General features: G+C 45.8%; 1 protein-coding gene across 1 annotated transcript in view; it reads left to right on the forward strand.

Annotated features, from left to right (window-relative positions):
• LOC135897362 (nose resistant to fluoxetine protein 6-like) overlaps positions 1–19174 on the forward strand; it is a 133881-nt gene that overhangs the window by 28794 nt on the left and 85913 nt on the right. The window contains exons 3-7 of the mRNA XM_070538891.1: positions 7076–7187; positions 10620–10704; positions 10815–10909; positions 12944–13123; positions 16308–16401. Coding sequence (XP_070394992.1) covers positions 7076–7187; positions 10620–10704; positions 10815–10909; positions 12944–13123; positions 16308–16401 — 566 coding nt within the window. The remainder of the gene's footprint in view (positions 1–7075; positions 7188–10619; positions 10705–10814; positions 10910–12943; positions 13124–16307; positions 16402–19174) is intronic.

Consider the following 19174-nt stretch of genomic DNA (forward strand, 5'->3'; position numbering starts at 1 on the left):
AGAAGACCCAAGATAACGCTAAGGTGAGCTGGGGACCACCCAAAACACCACCACCGCACTCGGGGAAAGATAATAATGAAGAGGAACTTAAAAATCTTAGAAGGGAAAACGAAGCACACAAACGCGTAGAACAGCTAGAAAGACGGTTGGAGGAGCTAATTAAAGCCCTGCAGGATCAAAGGACAGGTAATCCCCCTAGACTGCAGACTCCACCACAACAACAACCACAGCAACCAGAATCTTTCGAAGACCAAATGAGAAAATTTATGACGTTTATACAAGAGAAAACAAATGCAATAGAACAGAAAATGGCATTAATGGATCAGGAGATCCGAAACCAACGCAAACAACAAATCTCACAACAAGCTAAAGACAAATTCAACCTAAGATGACAGGGCCTCGAAAACTACAACGCGTCTAACACCGAGGACTAATCATGGCCAGATACGAAACAATAGAAATTTGGCAATGGAATTGCAGGGGCTATCGCAAAAAACAAGGGCAACTCCTACAGTACATCAACACACAACTCACACAACCAGATATCATAGCACTACAGGAGAAAGGCAAAACCACACCAATGCTAAAAGGCTACACGTGCTATGAAAAAGAACGCACAGCAATACTAATCAGTAAATCCCTCACCGCCATAGCACACGACAGCATAGCCGACACAGACATAGACCACGGTATTGTCGAAATCAGTCCAAAAAAGAAAAGAAAAGACAGCAGTGTCTTTGTCATAAATCTCTATAGTCCTCCGAGTCAAAAAGAAGCCGACTTCCGCAAACTTTTTTGCAGGAGCGAGCAAATTAGCCAAAACAAACGTCCTAGTGATTGTAGGAGATTTCAACGCCAAAGATCTGACCTGGGGTTACAAAAAACCAGACAAGAAAGGCATGCAAGTTAAGGAAGCAGCAGATATGTACGGCTGCACCCTCATAACAGACGACAGTACGCCAACCAGACTAGGTAACAGCGTAAGCTCCGACACATGCCCCGACCTGACATACATCCGGGGAACAGACAATGCGGTATGGGAAAACCTGCTGGAGAATGGGCAGCGGTCACTACATCCTAAAAACGCAATTGGCAACCGGAAGAATAAAACGCAAAATTGGCACCACCAAGGTGACAGATTGGAATGCCTTCAGGAAGGAATGCAAAACTATAGAGGGAAACATCGAGTCCCTAGAAGGCTGGGGAAACAAGCTCAGGGAGGTGCTCGACAAGTACACCAAAGAAATAGAAAGAACAGAGGAAACACCTGAGGTGGACTCGCGACTACTCAAGCTATGGGAGGCAAGACGCGGGCTCACTAAAAGATGGAAAAAACAAAGCCTAAACAGGAAGCTCAAAAAGAAAATCGCAGAGATAACCAAGGAGGCGGAGGAGTATGCGGCTCAGCTGACTAGGCAAAACTGGCAACAGTTTAGCGAGTCCCTAAACGGAACGCTTAGCACGGCAAAAATATGGCACATACTCAAGGCACTCCTGGACCCAACAAAAACAAAATCTGAAAACAATAAGGCCATACACCGCCTGGTACACCGATTCGAGGGACCGGACTCTGAACTGCTAGAGCAGGTCAGAGTCAAATGTTTCGGACATGACCACCCGGCGGCCTACACACAACAATACAAAGGGAAATAAAACGAGCTGCTGGATAGGCCAATCACAAAAGGTGTACGCGGCCATAAGAAGCGTTAAAAAGAATACAGCAGCGGGCGCGGACAAAATCAGAAATTCACTTATTCGAAACCTAGGGGACGAACAGGTGGAACAACTCACCGCCTTCCTCAACCAACACTGGGCTGCGGAAACGGTACCAGAGGAATGATTATATGAGAGGATAGTAACAAAAAGACTACAACATTGCATGGAGGAAAACGAGCTATACCCCCATAGTATGTTCGGTTTCCGATCCAAGCTTTCGACACAGGATGTCCTTCTCCAAATTAAACATGAGGTTCTCAGCAACATACCATACAACGGAGAACACATTTTAATGGCACTAGACATAAAAGGAGCTTTTGACAATGTAAGCCACGTGGCAATCCTGGAAGGCCTTAACAGCGTAGACTGCGGGAAGAAAGTACACGGATACGTCAAAGCCTTCCTCTCCAATTGAACAGCAACAATAGGTTTGGGAGAGATTCGATCGCAAAAATTCCCCACACCAAACAAGGGGACACCCCAAGGTTCAGTAATTTCCCCGATACTCGTTAACATCGCAATGATTGGCCTAGGGCATAAACTAAGCAAAATCGAAGGCATAAAACACGCCATTTATGCAGATGACATCACCATCTGGGCCACTAAAGGCTCGCTGTGCCAAAAAGAAAGCTATCTGCAAGAAGCAGCCACTTGCGTGGAAGAATACGTCGGGAAAGAGGCCTTTAGTGCTCCACGGAGAAATTCGAGCTTCTGAGAATTACACGGGGCAAGAAAAGCAAAGAAAGCCTTAACATATGGCTAAAGGGGCAGCCGATACCCGAAAGCCAACAAATCAGGATCCTTGGAATGTGGGTGCAATCCAACCAGCGCTGAACCCAGACGCTGAAAACACTCAAGCAGTCAACCACCCAAATAGCACGCATGATCACGCGGGTGTCACAAAAGAGATATGGGATGAAAGAAGGAGACACACTTAAGCTGGTTGGCAACCTGGTGGTCAGCAGGGTCGCATACTCACTCCCTTACTTCAACTGCACCAAACAGGAAATACAAGAAGCGGACACAAATTTACGCAAAGCGTACAAAACAGCACTTCACCTGTCGAACAATACATCGACAGAGAAACTAATGGCACTTGGTTTAAGCAACACCTTCGAAGAACTAAAAGAAGCCCAAAGTATCGCACAGCTCATGAGACTCCAGCAGACAAAAACGGGAAGGGAACTGCTAATAAGGCTAGACTTCGCGGAATCAATCAAAGAAACCCAAAGAACGGAGGGGATTCCTGATGAATATCGGAAAACATACACTGTTAGCCCCCTACCCAAAAACATGGACCCAAACCTCCACACGGCGCGAAGGGATGCAAGGGCGAAATACGTCGAAAAGTACCTGGCCACAAAAAACACAACAGTATACACAGATGCTGCAGTATACGCCAAGCAAAGAGGCACAAACATAGTAAAGTCAGCTGCGATAGTAATAAGCCAGGACTACAAAGAGATCAGCAGCGCGTCAATGAAGGACTGCTCGGTAACGGAAGCTGAGGAAATAGCCGTAGCTCTAGCGGTAGTGGAGGGCTACCGATCCGAAAGGTCTTTAACAATACTCACCGACTCGCAAACTACGTGTCGGAATTAAATGAACGGCAGAATAGGACGCAGAGCGCTTCACATCCTCCACTCCTGCAGGGCTAACAACAAAGTCAGGCATACAATTTTCTGGGTACCGGGAGACGCTGGAATAGAAGGGAACCTAAGGGCGGACAAGGCAGCTCGAGAGCACACAAACCGAGCGGCCACAAGCACCGACCCTGAGGAACCCATACCAGTCAACCCAAGCTACTCAGACATTTTGAATTACTATAAGGGGGTCCGAATCAAATACCCTCCACCCCACAACAGCCTAAATCAGCATGAAGCAACCTCTTGGAGGAGGCTGCCAACAGGAACATATCCAAACCTAAACACACTAAGCAAGATATTTCCCCCCCAGTATAGAGACATTTGCCCCTGGTGCGGCGCCAAGCCCACCTTATATCACATTACATGGGAATGCGTTCAGAATCAACAATTCCTTCAAATAAAAGACCCGAGTGCGGAGCAGTGGGAGAGGGTGCTCTCCAGCAGCGACCCGAATGTCCAGCATGGACTAGTAAGGCACGCTCGCCGAGTAGCCACCCTCAGTGGTGCCCTGGAATAGGGGCGTCGACCCTGCGCAGATGGGGAAGAAGACCGTGAAGATGGCCGACCACATCTGCCAGCGCTAATTTCTACCCAATTAGAGCAAATAAAGTTTTTCCTCCTCCTCCTAGGAGATGTCAAGGCGACTTAATAGCTGCTGAAATTAAAGAAAGAATGAAAGAAGGGGGTTTTCTGGGGGATCCTCTATTCACTCCCGAATAACAAAATTGTAAAAACATGGAACAATGAAACACATGGTACACTAATGCGCCCAGGAAGACCTTGTCTTGCTTCTATGTCACCCACATTGATTCGCTTTTTTCGCGTAGTAACAGTTACCAAAGCATAATGACAACATCTAGTGGATGTGCAGATAAGGACCTGTGTGACCCATGAAGCAGCCCCCAAGCGTAACAGCCAACCGTTTCTTCTTTGTTTATTTTCTTGCAGGTCGTATACACTTAAGTCACTTATTCGGCTCAAGCAGGAAACTTTTTTTGCGCTATCCATGACTAAATACACGGATTTGCTTGCGCGCATTGCCCTACAAACTGCTTCCGTCATTGCGAAAATTCAGAATTTTATTTTAACGTAAGTAACAGCGTTCCTCTGTCTGCTGCTCTGAGCTTGTCTACTATAATTACATTGATACGTGTACTTATCTTTATCGGGTGACCACGTTTCGCCGCTTAACAACTGTAATCGCAAAGCGCGGAACGCGCCCGCATGTATCCGAAGTTTCTGGAAAGTTATCGATGCTTCTTCCCGGCGGTCTGTTGTCGCCGAACCTTGTGTTTTCTGATTTCATCGCGTGACGCGAATGGTGTAGAACTTTGTGGAAGGCACGCGGGCCCGAACGACTAGTCTGGAGCATTCGTCGACTGCTGTATAGAAGCCGACGCGCTTGACCCGCTGATCAGATTTTCGACGACCGCCGACCATGTTCGCTGCTATCGTTGTGCTATAAGTGTAGCCTGTTTTTGTGGGCACAGGTTCGCCCAATAAAAGTTAATTTTGTCTTTCACAGTATTTGCTATTGTGTTCTTCAACGTCGCCACCACGTGACAATATAGTAAATGTCAGACTGGCCGAATTCAAAAGCTGAACCGAAATATTTAGAATTTTTACTTAATGCGGCCGTCCCCCTGATGTTTCAAGTGTCTAATAATTTGTTCCTTTGCTTCTGGCTTGAATATCTGCATCCAGTGGTCATTCCCCGTGCAGCGTTGCACATTTGACCACCGCGGCTCTCAAGCAGATCACATTGGAACTTTTGCATTGTTCATACGCTAACCGAATCCATGTTTACCCGGTCGGTTCCGTCTAGGAAAATTCGACGGGTGCCGTTGTTATACCATCTCAATCGGTCATCATCAAGTTTAAGACTTCCCACGTAACGACATCTACAGGTTCCGAACTGGCCGCTCTTCGTGCTGCTGTCGAATACATTGAAAAAGAACCGCCTAACAAATGGGCAATATTTTGTGATTCGAAAGGAGCCCTCCAGAGCTTGCGAGGTTTACGACGTGGTCATTATGAACAGCTGATGTCTAAAATCAACGAAACTTGCCGTGTCGCTTATGAACGAGGACATGATACCATCTTTCAGAGGCTGCCGGGACATTGTGGGATCGTTGGTAATCACCTCGCCGATCACGCTGCCCGACGTGCCCAGGCTGGCGCACAGACACTCGTTATACCTTTATCGAGAATAGACGCTACAAGAGCGCTTCGCAGTCTCGCTCGAACCATCACGTTAAGTTGCTGGCATACACCACAGAACTCTAATTGTCGTTTATCCAGCCTCGACCCATCACTGAAGCTTAAATCACCAGCCAATCTTTCACGACGTGAAGCAACACTGCTGTGTCGGCTGTAGATAGGAGTAACATTCAACAACTACTACAGCTATCCTAGTGGAATGGCGGACTCACCAATGTGCGCTAAGTGAAATTGTGAAGAGACCATCACTCATCTGTGGCACTGTTCTCGCTTTGACAACCAACGTCAGACTCTCCAGTGTGCCTTGAATAGACTGGTTGACAGGCCATTCACAGAAACAATGACCTTGGGAGCCTGGCCTCGCAGTTCATTAGCCCAGAAAGCAGTTCAAGCGCTCTTCTTCACATTGTTTTAACGTTTTCCTCTCTGTCCTCTTTCTAACACTTATCTCCCATCCCCAGTGCAGAATAGCAAACCGGAGACTGATATCTGGTTAACCTCCCTGTCTTTTCTCTTTAGCTCTCTCACTCTTCGCTACATGAAGGCAACAGACTTGAGTGCCCGACTATGGACATCCTACACCTAAATTAGTGCATGTGACAGTGCGGTATAGACTCATGTTTTCTCTCTCTCTCTTTCACTCCCCATTCCCCTCCACACGTGTAGGATAGAAACTGGACTCAGTCTGGTTAACCTCCATGCCTTTCCTTCTTCCCTTCTCTCTCTCCCTCTCTAGGAAGGAAGTACATTCATGTTTTATAATGCATAGTGCTCACCAATTTCGTTTATAAGCGTATTAACAGAATAAAAGGATGGAACTTTCTCCATGTCGTCACAGAATAGAAGGCGGCAACATGCCTTGTCATTATTTGTCGGTGCGGACGCTGCTTTCTAAAGTTGTGAGCATTACTAGCTACGTATTCAATCGATTATTCGCTTCCCGTCTTACTAAAGTATTCATGAAGTATGCCATTGCAAAGTACGAGACAAATTGTTCTAACAAGCGATGGATTAACTCTGAACGCCTGCGCTTCGTAATTGGCGCCAAACGCTGGTACATTAACGTTTTTTTTTTCTTTTGCATTCCGTTTCCATCTAAATGTGATCACCGGGACCGGTAATATAACAAAATATTAATATGCGTGCATTAACCAATCTATCACTTCTATTACCTGTTCCAGGTCTTTTTATTATACCTAATGTTTTAAGATTTAGCTAGCAAAATCACTTGGACTGCACCGTTTTATTCATTATCGCAGACAAATGTATAAAAGCCCCATTCATTGGCACGGAAGAAAAATTATATAATAAAAAAAACTCGAGAAGCACATTCACATTCATGCGGCGCTCGAGATGAAGGGTCGCCAAAGCCATCAAATTCAGTGCATCGTGGAGAGCTCTAGAAAACATGCGTATATAAGCCTGAAGCACTTCAGCAAGACACTATAGGTTTCGCCCGACTATATTAATGGCGGTGATTACTTATTGCGCAGCTCGGAAAATTCCAAAAAGGAATTTACGAACTGCGGGTCCCACTACTCCACCTGGGCGTATGCACGATCAACAACTGCAACGAGAAGGAGCTACAAGAGCTCATCGGAGCAGGTACGTATCTGCACCTGCGAGGACGGCGATTGCGCACACACAGCAGATATAGGTGAACGACGCAATGACGAGAAATGTCCTTGAATCGTTATTTTTTTTCCTCTCGTTGCCGGAAAGCGTTCCGCAATGGCATCCAAGGAAATCAGGGCCTCTTGCTTTATCAGTTCACGATCATTAGAGCGCCATTTTTATGGCATACGCTCCGTGCGTGTCTGGCTTCCTTTCACTAATGTGTCCGGTGAGCAGACACAATGATCACGGACTTGTTCTGCGCCACAGCCTGCAATTCTTGACGTAACCGTGCCATGAAGTAACAGTTCAATCATTTTCTGAGTACTAAGGAAATGAAAGGCACCTAAGAGCGTGCGTAATGACTAAATGGCTCCACTTCGAGACGATCAAGTGTGGTCTTCGAATGCGGATTTCGTAGCCTTGGTTCGTGGATTCTTTAACTCCACTTTATTGGTGTTGTTGCTGTCTTCTTAGCATCGACAATGACGATAATGGGCTGGAGAAGTATGATGGTGGGAAAGCACGTGAAATTCACATTTCAGTTATTCCTTTTCTCGTGGACTGCATGCAAAACAGCGCAGAGAAAGGTACCGTGATGCGCTATCTCGCAAAATTCTTCCAGTCTCTTTCTATTCTATTTTGCCACTATCCCTCCAAGATTTGTCAAAAAATTTCAGGCCACCACCACTTTGGCTGTCTGTCCGGCGACATCATGAAAACCGCTAAAATTCTACCTCTGAAGTTACGTGGGCACCCTGATTATTGGCGATGAGGCCGAACAAAAGAAAACAATATTTCGATTCTACGTCTTCGTTGACATTAAGCCTAAGCTGTTAGCCAGAAATTTGTGGCCTATGCCCACTTCACGAGTGTGTCACGAGACGCCACCAATTCACGAAATCTCAATCAGTCATAATAACACTTATACGCTAAAGATGCATTAGCAGCCCAACAAAACTTATTTGTTTAAAATCCTGAGACTACCTCGTTCAGAAAACAAAGCTAGCAGCCTGCCGATCCCTCTAGCATGGCTACTCGGAGCTACCCGGAAGAATGGATTTCTCCTCGAACAATGAAATTTTGACATGGCAGCACAACGTTTTCCAGACTATTCGGTCGGCCAGCTTTTCATCCTTGATTACCTGGTTTAACGGCATTTGTAACCTTCTGTTGCACCCCGCCGCGAAATTCGACCAACCGAGCACCTCAAGTTAAGCAAAGGGAAGCGGACCAATCGCAAACGCATCACCCTATTCATCCGGTTATCTACTTTCATTCAATCCACTAGCTCGGACGGACCGAAACTCTCTTCACTATTTTGTTCTGCCCGCCTCCTCTTATTCAGTTAGAAAACAAAGCCCTGTTAACAAAGGCAATGGTATTTCCTTTCAAAGCAGAGAACCGCGACTTTCTATAAACGAGGAGAGAGTTTGACTGGACTGTGAAAACAAACCTGTCGGTCGCCGCCCGATGTTGCGTCGACGGTTACGTAAATCTAACATCAAGAGACTGGAACAAAATTAGAATGGAATAGTTTTACGTTATATGGCCCTTGGACACTGACTACAAGTAGTTGCCTAAAAGGCTTTATCGGGAAAGATCTCACCAACCTCCATCCATTAAGCAACTTTTTGTCCATCTGTAATAATTCAAGCCCTTTTAGCTGATATCTACAAGATATGTCAACTTGTTCCTCTCTCTCAAACACTTTTAACCGCGAGCGAAGCTGCAGTTTTCGAAGCCATGTCGCAGTTTAGTGTCTCCAAATCAGCTGTTTCTTACTTGAGGCTTCGTTCATGCGAGTATGGAGTAGTCCACACCACACAGCAAGCAATCAGATTAGTATAACATTGCATTAGCTAGCCGAAGGCAACAGCAGCTATGGCTAAAGGAAACACCATAAGCTTGTTTCACCCATCTTGCAAAGAAACGATTTTCGCTAATGACTTCGAATTCTCGTAACACCATACTACGCATCCACGCATAGTGTGACTCAATCTTCTTTGAGTTATCAAATGGCCCATTTGGTCACCAGTGTTCGCTAAAAAAAGTACAAGCCGACGGCGCAATGAGGCCGTTGTCGCCCGGCAATGCCTTTAAAATTAAATTATGGGGTTTTACGTGCCAAAACGACTTTCTGATTATGAGGCTCGCCGTAGTGGAGGACTCCGGAAATTTCGACCACCTGGGGTTCTTTAACGTGCACCTAAATCTAAGTACACGGGAGTTTTCGCATTTCGCCCCCATCGAAATGCGGCCGCCGTGGCCGGGATTCGATCCCGCGACCTTGTGCTCAGCAGCCTAACACCATAGCCACTGAGCAACCACGGCGGGTTGGCAATGCCTCGTCACGCTCCATGCGCGGTTAACCAAAAAAATGTCTAACCCACTATCTACCGTTTGCCAACGCTGGCGCAGTCCGGAGCCGGCCTTTCAACCACTCGAGGAAAGTATGATTCACACTGTCCGCAGGCAGTGTGAATATCAGAATATTATAGGCCCGTTTTCATACCTCCATTCAGAAAGCTCCGCAAGGACATTTATTTCATTTATTCCTGAAATTACCCGCCGCGGTTCCTTATTGGCTATGGTGTTGGTCTGCAACGCACGAGGTCGCGAGATCGAATCTCAGACGAGGCGGGACGCATTGCAATGGGGGTGAAATGTAAAAAATCCCGCGTACTTAGATTTACGTGCACATTAAAGATCCCCAGTTAGTCCAAGTTTCCGAAGTCACCCACTACAGCGTGCCTCATAATAAGATCATGGTTTTGGCACGTAAAACTCCATAATTCATTTTTTTTCCTTAATGCGCCCAAAAACTACTCTACGACTTTGTATTGGCGCACTTGTGTTACACGAAGAACCGAAAACAAAAAACCAAAAGAGAAAACCTGAAAGAACAGTGGTACAAAATGCAACAAGAAATTGAAATAAATCAATGGCAGAAGTCAGTTAAAGAACAAATACAAGGGCTGAAAATATCGTGATCACAACCTAAGGTATTTTGTTCTGTTACAAAACGTGTTATAGTGTTAGACGAGCGAGCTTAATTTGCGTAGAAAAGGCTGGCACTACGCAAGTTTGGGAGAGAGACGCAGATCGTTACAGCACACACTAACCGCGGACAGGTGAAGTGCCTGTGAATTATTTTATAAAAGAATAAGTAATCACGATATTTTCACCTTATTTCTAGGGTCGAATAATAAACGTGCACAGAAACACCCTGATAGGCATAAAATACCCGGTGTCCCAGAAATAGATCGTACAGGATGCGAGCGAAACATCGGAATAAATTAAACTCCCGCAACGCCATTCCAATGCACGTGAAACGCAATTAATATCTAATAAGAGAAGTGCTGATTTTATAAGAAGATTCTTCCGAAGTAATTTTGCCAATTTACTCTGCTCTTCTTTCAGTGCTTCCTCCTTCCATAGATGTCACCATCTCGAATTGCGTAACATCTTTGCCTCCCGCCATGACAAAAGGGCAGGTTGCTATTTTGTAAGTATGTGCTGGTGGTAGTGTTGAACTATGCGAAATAACTAGTCTATATAAAGGAAATCATAGGAACTCTGACTTTTTCCTGTCATTATTGCACTTTTTTTTGACAGATCGTTTCTTGGCATTTTGGTGTTGTTGCTTGTGGTTGGAACACTTCTGGATATATGCAGCCCTGCAGGGCAGGATATGAAAAGAAAGAAGCAGAGTAAGTTCACGCACCGCATTTGTAAAGAACTTGTTGGCCACTCATCTTCGGCTTCGTACGCAACCATAATCATGCAGTTACAGAAGGCCAGGTAGAAAACAAAGACGTGAATCAATAAGTACATTTCAGCAATGCAGCATGGAAATATCTGCTTTTTTTCTTTCTACAATCACCCGTTAGGAAATAAATACATCTGTTATTCAATATCTCTACACAACAAAAGACATGAACTGGCACTGATTCCTTCACGAGGGCTCAAAAAATGAATTCACGCTTAATCAGTTCTTGAAGGAACTGTCGCGAAACAGCTCGAAGACTTTCGAAGGTGCCCTCGGGATACGTACGGCAGTGAGAGTTAAGCATTTCAGCGAAATCATTTTTGCTCATGGATTCTTTCGAGCGCATGCGAATCCACAGTCTCAGCGGCTTCAATTAGTTCACGTTTACAAGGCACAGAACGGTTTGCTTTTGAGCTAGTTCGTAGTCCTCGGCACGGTAAACACGGCATAAACCACGGTCAGGGCAGCAGGTGGGGTTGTCCGTGTTCTTTCTGCACTCCTGTGCATGTTACCCGCTGGATTCATGGAGCTGCGAGACAACTGGCACATCCGCAAAGTCTTCACTATGACAGACATGTCGCGCTGTCAGACCCGGTCCTTTCTTGGAGTACGCTTGGGGTGCCACGACGTTTACGTACTCCAGTATCTTAGTCACGTGCGCCCTGCGCTTCTTAAAAAGCGGCGACGGACATATCCATGCTTTAGTACGCTCTATTTAGGCTGCATCCCACGTGAACGCACAGCCGTAGTGAGTAAGTTCGGTGAGTGAAAACATCGTTCGGCACAGAGAGTGAATTAAAATGCTTCGTTGTTACAGTGCTGGAAATAGAACGGCCTTGTATAGGATGCTTCTGCTCGCCTTTTAATAGTGTTGCTTCGGATGTGCCTCACTAGCAGATGTTTACGTCAAAAGCTCTAGGTAATTTCTATGCCAGTGCTGAATAATAAGGGTTTCCTCTTAGCGAAGGTGCTCTTGGGAGCATTTCGCTCTCAGTGGCAATATCGAGGTACAAATATTACTCAAAGGTGCCACCGAGGTTGGTTCGAGACGTTTCCGAAACACGTCTAGGTTAGTTCTCAATATTCTTGCGGCACATGTTCAGGAATATGTGGCACCCAAAAAATTGCAATTGCCCTTTTCGGGTAAAATTTGATGCCATCATTCTGGTGTTTATTTTTCTTTTTTTTTTTCTCAGTGCTCCAACGACGGCATTCTTTGCTCACACACCACGCTTTTATTCGCTATCAATTAGACATACCGAGCTTGAAAAATTTCATATGCAGCCTATTTTCAGTTAGCTTTTAAACTTGTAGCTGCATATAACACTCGAAATCAACTAAAATATTCCCAATAATTGCTTTTTTAAAAAAAGCTGCGCTTAATTATTCGTTTTGTGGAACACATGATTATCAAGGAGAGCAATCTAGAGGCGTAAAATAAACTAAACTGTACCTGAGGACACGGTCTCAACTCTACTGCAGCACAAAGCAGTGCGCCTAAGTATGCGGACTAGTGCTAGCAAAGACTGATATTCACGAGTAATCGGATGAGTTCTAGAGCACCCGCCAGAGAACTTATGATGTTAACTTAACCAAAAATTCGCAACAAACGCTACATTTCATAATACTAAATCCCAGCCTTCTCATTCCTTCTGATAAGTTATACGCATTTCCGAACAATGTAATTCCCAAGATTTTCTTTGCAGAGATTTTTTTTAAATTTCAAAATGCTCATAGGAGTGAACTTTGGTGCAAGTCATGTGACGTGATCGTATAGGTAATATGTTGTACAATGTTTTAAAAACGTGCTCTTTTTTCGTAACTAAAGTATGTGTGTCATGGCAGTAATAATTATTTGAATGAATAGGACATTAAATCATGTATCTAAACTATTTCTATTATTTTTGTTCAACTGTTTGCTGCCATCGTGCTTTCGATCGTGGTTCAACATTTGTTTCTTCGCTCCTATTTTCAGATTGCTTGCTGTCTGCTTTGACGTCATTTTCTGTAGCGTCGAATACGAACATGATACTTCACGTAGCTAAAGACAAAGGTTCCGACGCCTACAGGCTGCGCTTCCTACACGGCATCCGCTTCTTGAGCATCGTCTGGGTTGCTGCTGGACACAGCTACGGTGCGACTTCACCTGTGTGGTGTGAGTAGGTTTGGGCATTCTTCCCCATCAGAAATTCCATCACATGCTCTGATGAACAGAACAAGCACGTTATTCCGCTTCTTTGATCGTGATTTCGAGCACATACTGTATGTTTGGGGTCGGGTATGAAATAGATGCTAGCTGGTCGATGCCGTCGCCCAACTTATCCACGCTGAGAACGTTGTTTCAGGGAAGGGCTGCTTCTCATCGAGAATGAGAAATATGGGATTTTCTTACAGTTTCTACATGGAGAACGTTACAGTTCATCAGTCTAAAATGACTGAAAGAGGAATAAACCCTGAAGAGCCGCCAACGGCTCCTTAAATACACTCTGTTTTACCTAGATTCCTAGGTGAGGGATCTAGGCCGTTCAGCTGTTCGACCAAACGGAGCATCCAAAGGCATCGCAGCCAATCCGCCTTTGAGGGGGAAGGTTTACGCACTCACTTCCGCACAGGTTTCACTGACCACGCCGAGGTGAGAGGGTTCTCGCAGGCACTGGTCCTTCCCCGAGCAGGCGCCTCTTCATACCAGTGTAGACCCTGCAGACAATGGCCGCCTGGTGTCTGTCCATGACTTCTAAGCCCCGTTAGACGGCCACAATATATCTTCTTCCAGGATTTCCACCGCTTCTAACAAGCCGTGACGGCAATGGCGGATCCACTAACAATACTTGGTCCGCCGACCGCATTTAGTCATAGCGGCGCCGAGGGGGTGTTGATGCGGCACATCGTCGCCTGCACAATACGAGTCGCCGCAGCAGGTGGGGAAGGGTTCCTCGGTCGCTGCTCGGAAGCTCGCCAGCTCCGCAGCTGCAGCTGTCTGGGAAAAGTTTGTAGGTCAGTACCCTTGCAGGCGGTTCGTAACAATACCTATAGATGAGTGGACACAGGCGCATGTATTCAGGATGTTAGTGTGGCATGCAAACTAATGACTATAGAGAAATGCGATGACACCAAGCATCATTACAGTTGTGTGCCGATGAACGTTTTATTTAACACAGCCACTTGTAAGCAATGCATTAGTGGCTCGTTTGTTGGTAAAATATATAGGACGGCTCATGCGCAGAGCTTTTTGGTGCAGGAACCAACGAGCTCCTCTGCCAGAAAAGAAAGACGAGCAGAATGGCAAAACGACGCAAAGAGTCAATATTGTGCTTAGTAAAAGCCTCCCCCCCGATTCTTTTTACGTCCGTCCTTCGACCAATTTGTGCGAAGCCTCATTTTACCCTTTTCGACATCCGGTGCTACGTCGTGCTGCAGTCGTTCCAGATTCGTGCGACTGCGAAAACTTTATTAGTAAGTTCATTCGCTGTCACAGTATATTAGACAAATCAGTGTATGCACATTAAGGAATATGCCCCGGTATCGACTGGCAACAAGTAAACAAAATGTCCCAAAATGTTCTTTTTCTCTCAAAGTATGCTCGAAAGCATGGTAATTTATTAGTGTGTGCTCTGTTAGTTCACAACCCTCCTCTGTCGGTGGCACATATATTTTGGAGCATTAACCAAGAATAGGCACGCACCCAGTGACGCTACTCAGTGACACAAGTTGCCTACTTGGCGAGCCAGCTGCCATAAGCAAGGGCACATACACAGTGACCGAAGTTGTCCATATATACTGAGAACACGTTTTTTAATGTGTTAGCATTCCTAGAGTACTTCACAAACTTTTCGGAGGCTAACTCTCTGTATCTAACTGTGTCTCTAACGGTTTTAGAGACTTCACAATTTTTTCGGAGGCTAACTCTCTGTCTCTAACTGTGTCTCTAGCGGTTTTACCGAACCGCCGTGATTGCTCAGTGGCTATGGTGTTAGGCTGCTGAGCACGAGGTCGCGGGATTGGATCCCGGCCACGGCGGCCGCATATCTATGGGGGCGAAATGCGAAAACACCCATGTACTTAGATTTAGCTGCACGTTAAAGAACCCCAGGTGGCCGAAATTTCCGGAGTCCCCCACTACGGCGTGCCTCATAATCAGAATGTGGTTTTGGCACGTAAAACCCCATAATTAAAAAAACGGTTTTACCGCCTACCTGGGTAACTGGGCAGTCCGTGCTCGAAAGAGTAGGGCATCGGGCTGCTTTGCTGAGGGAACAGGGTTAGAAATCAACCGTTCGACCAACTTGGACCACTGACTTTGTGGCACTCTGTACATATGTGCAGCTCTTGAACGAACCTATTCCACGCCGACATGAGATTGGGTAGGTACCGCTCTTCAATGAATCTTTTTGACGCCGACTTAGAGCACTGGGTATGTGCCACTCGGTCTGCACTCGTCATCAATGACCCTCTTCAATACTAACTTGGGTCACTGGGAATGTGCGGCTACACTGACGAAAACTATCATTTCAGTTTCTCTGATCGATGCTCGGCGGACCCTAACCTACTTCACACGGTCTCCCCAAGAACAGCAACCCGATGCTTCAGCAGGCTATGTCACAAATGCAATCAGGATATGCCGCTTTTCAATAAACGCCCTCCACGCCAACGCTTTAGCGAGCTGCGCCATGAACGCACTGGGTATGTGCCACTCTTCAATGAACCTCTCGTGAACTCGGGTCTCTGAGTATGTACCACTGGTTGTGCGGCAAGCGAGGGAACAATTCTTAGTGTCACCACGCACCGGCGTGCCACGCTTCTCGTCTCGGAGGCCACGCGTGGACTTCTTGGCAGCGTCACTAGATGGCGCAGCGTGTCCAGAAATGAGTGAGAGGTTATCCCGCCTGCCGCATGACGCGTTTTTCAGCGTTCGCACGCACCGGCGTGCCGTGCATTTCAAATGCCACCCGCAGGCTTCGTGGTCGCTCCGGAAAGTGGCACCGAGTGTTATTTGCGAAGTGAAACAGAGGAGTCCCGCTGCTGTACACGCCTCATGCATAGCTCGTTTCGACGGTGACAATACGCTATGTCCCTATATCGATACAATGCTAAACGCATTACCATCGGCAATATTCGGGAGATGGGTTCTGCGATTTTTTTGTGTGTTTGTGCGTGCGAGATCGGACAAAGTTCGTTCAAGAGGTGAAGTAGCTAAAGAACGCAAGCGCTTTAAAATATGTGGTTTAGGAACAATGACTGTTCTGAAACACTCCCAGTACTACCTACAAAAATAACACAATGCATATCCTTGTGATTATGATATGCTCCATAAACATCAGCTTTTCTGTATTTCTTTCTAGCAAGAATGGCGAACTTGGCTAAATATGCTGATGAATGGCAAAGCATGATTGCAACAGCCGGATTCATAAGCGTCGACAGTTTCCTCTTTCTCAGGTGGGTGGCGGAGCGCTTCTGGTCTTGATTTCTGGTTTTCTCTCAAAATAGGACCTTACATAAATTTCATATCTTCTTTTACGTAGAAAAATCTAGGTATGACTATATAAAGAATTGGACATATATGACCTACTAAAGACATATATGGTGGTTTACGTATATAAATATATATGGTCATACCTGTCAATTTGTTTTTTATCCATATCTGGCATTTATGATCGGCCATATATGATCACATCTGTCCAATTTTTTATATAGCCATATCAAGATTATTCCAATAAGCCTCATATGACCTGTATTTGCGTGCTGCCGTAAATATGTTATATATGGATATGACTCTTATAAAGCAATATTTGTGGAATGCTTTAGATTTTGGTATATCTTGGGAAGTGCAACATAATACATAGCATATGTAAGTTCTATACAAAAGGTATTTCTAGTTCATACTCCCACCTCTTCTTCGGAACTATGTGACAATATTGTAGTTAGAGATATTAAATGGTAAACAAATACCGTGAGGTACTTATGCGAACGCACTTATTTGATTCGGCCGGGGGGTTCCGTTCATACCATTGCGTACATATTGATAGATGGAAACATATCAGCGTCACATTTTTAGTTCGAAATTGATTTTCCGCCTGCTGCAAGTGAAGGAAAAGTAAATATCACCCACATGTACTCACATTCGCAGAGTATGTAAACGGCACGTATATCTGAAAAGAATTTCACCTCAAGTGGATGACACCCCGCTTAGGTCGCAAAACCTAAATGCTCATGCCTTTTTTTTTTTTTGACGCCGCGGTGGCTACAGGTGTTCTCTTCGCTCATGTAGTTTTCGGGTACAGACATTTCTGTGTTTCTTTAAATAAATGGAATTAATCACCATTGCCTTGAGACTAGCAAGTGACATTTACAGCCATCGTAGTGAAAAGAGTGAATCGAAATGTGGCTTACTTGAAACATCCGTAACCATATTTTGCTGTATATCACCGTCTTTCATGTGTCCTCCGAAACTGCCCAACTGAAGATTGGTCACGCGGTACATTTATGGACTATTCGCCAAAATATTTGCCAGTTGTATTTCTTCCTTTTGCGCCTGGGAAACATGCACACCATTCCATTCTAATGTAGCCACAGAAAAAAAAAAAAACATTGAATGCGAAAATTCTGGAGTTTTATCCACCAAAACCACGATTAGATTATGAGGCACGCCGTAGTGGGGCACTCCGGATTAATTTTGACTACCAGGGGATCTTTAACGTAGCCAAATGCCCCGCACATGAATATTTCTGCATTCGCCCCCAACGAAATGCGGCCGCCGCGGCCGGGATTCGATACCGCGATCTCGTGCTCAGAAGCGAAACACTATAGCCGTCAAGCCACCGCCGCGAGTAATCTGGTGTGTATTAGAGAGAGACAATGCGCAAAGCCAGTGTCGTAGATAAATGGAGTGGTGCGGCGAAGACAACTTAACATCGAGAGCGAATGGGTGAGCGCAAGAAGCCGACGACGAAGAAGCGACGCGCGTGATATCTGACGCACCGTCAAAACAAAACACTAAGAACAATGGAACTATTTAGGGCCGTAGACGATGGATGAAGTAAAAGAAAAGGAACGAGGAAGAAGAGATGAGGCAGTCGCTTCTCCGGTATTTTGAGCCCTCAATATCTCAAGCTCAAGGCACTTCATTTCGAGCGCTTCGCGTGCTACGCGTTCGCGTTCCTCTTTGGCCTCCCGTGCTGAGCGCTCTTCTTCGGCATCACGTGCTACACTCTCCTATTTTTTTTGCTTATGCTACTTAAGAATTCTTCTAGTTCCTCGTCGTCTGCGTCGATCGCCTCAGTTATCTCTGGCTTTCTCTTTCTCTCTGAAATTCCTGTGTTCAGCTCACTGGCCAGTTCAAGCAATTCCGGCTTCTTTAATGCCTTCAGGTCCATGGCTGGCCTTAGTGCTTGTATTTGTGAACTGTTACATGACCGTGACGCACTCTAAAAACACTCGTCAATGGTTTGCTACTATCACTGCACTGTACTTCGCCCCGAAAATGTGTAAAGCTGGGTGATACTTCAGTGAAAAAAAGCCGTGCACTAACCAACTGCAGTCATGTAGGCTTGCTGTCTCCCGAAAAGGCTCGGACCTCTTCCTTAAATTGGTTTTTGCAGCATCGAAAAGACACATGAACCGTTGGGAGATAAAGGTCTATCCACCAATCGCTTACTCAGACAAATTGTGCAAGCCGACGCGATCCAACAGGCACCAAAGTTTAAGCAACCAGACATGGCCTCGAAAAGATGCAGGGAACAAAAGTAATCATGACTGATGGGCAGAGCCCAGTGTGAACCGACCGCGACACGTACACACACTCGACGACACCTGTTTTGGAAACCCTCAAGTTCGGCCGCGTGCACAACAATCCTTGAACGGTGCACACACACATTGACTGTCAGGTATGACTGCGTCGGCCAGGCTAAAGCGCATGCCCGCGGCGACATCACAGTCATTCCGCGCAAAGCATCCTAGCTGACAGAGCCGGTCATTTTATTGCGATCTCAAATATATTAACACTCCAGGCGTATTTCTGCCGTCACCGTGCGATGGTTTAGCGCTAAATTCCTCCGCCGGCGCATTATTCAGCCACAGGAGATTGTGGAAATGTGCACTTCCCCTGTTCTGGAGTTCCACGGCAATACAACCAGAGGCAGCACGTCCCCGCTGGTCGCATTGCCGTTTCTTTTCCATTTGCAGTTCCTCGTATTGACTTTGCTCCTCGGGA

The sequence above is a fragment of the Dermacentor albipictus genome, chromosome 1 (genome assembly GCF_038994185.2).
Source record: "Dermacentor albipictus isolate Rhodes 1998 colony chromosome 1, USDA_Dalb.pri_finalv2, whole genome shotgun sequence".
Taxonomy (NCBI): Eukaryota; Metazoa; Arthropoda; class Arachnida; order Ixodida; family Ixodidae; genus Dermacentor; species Dermacentor albipictus.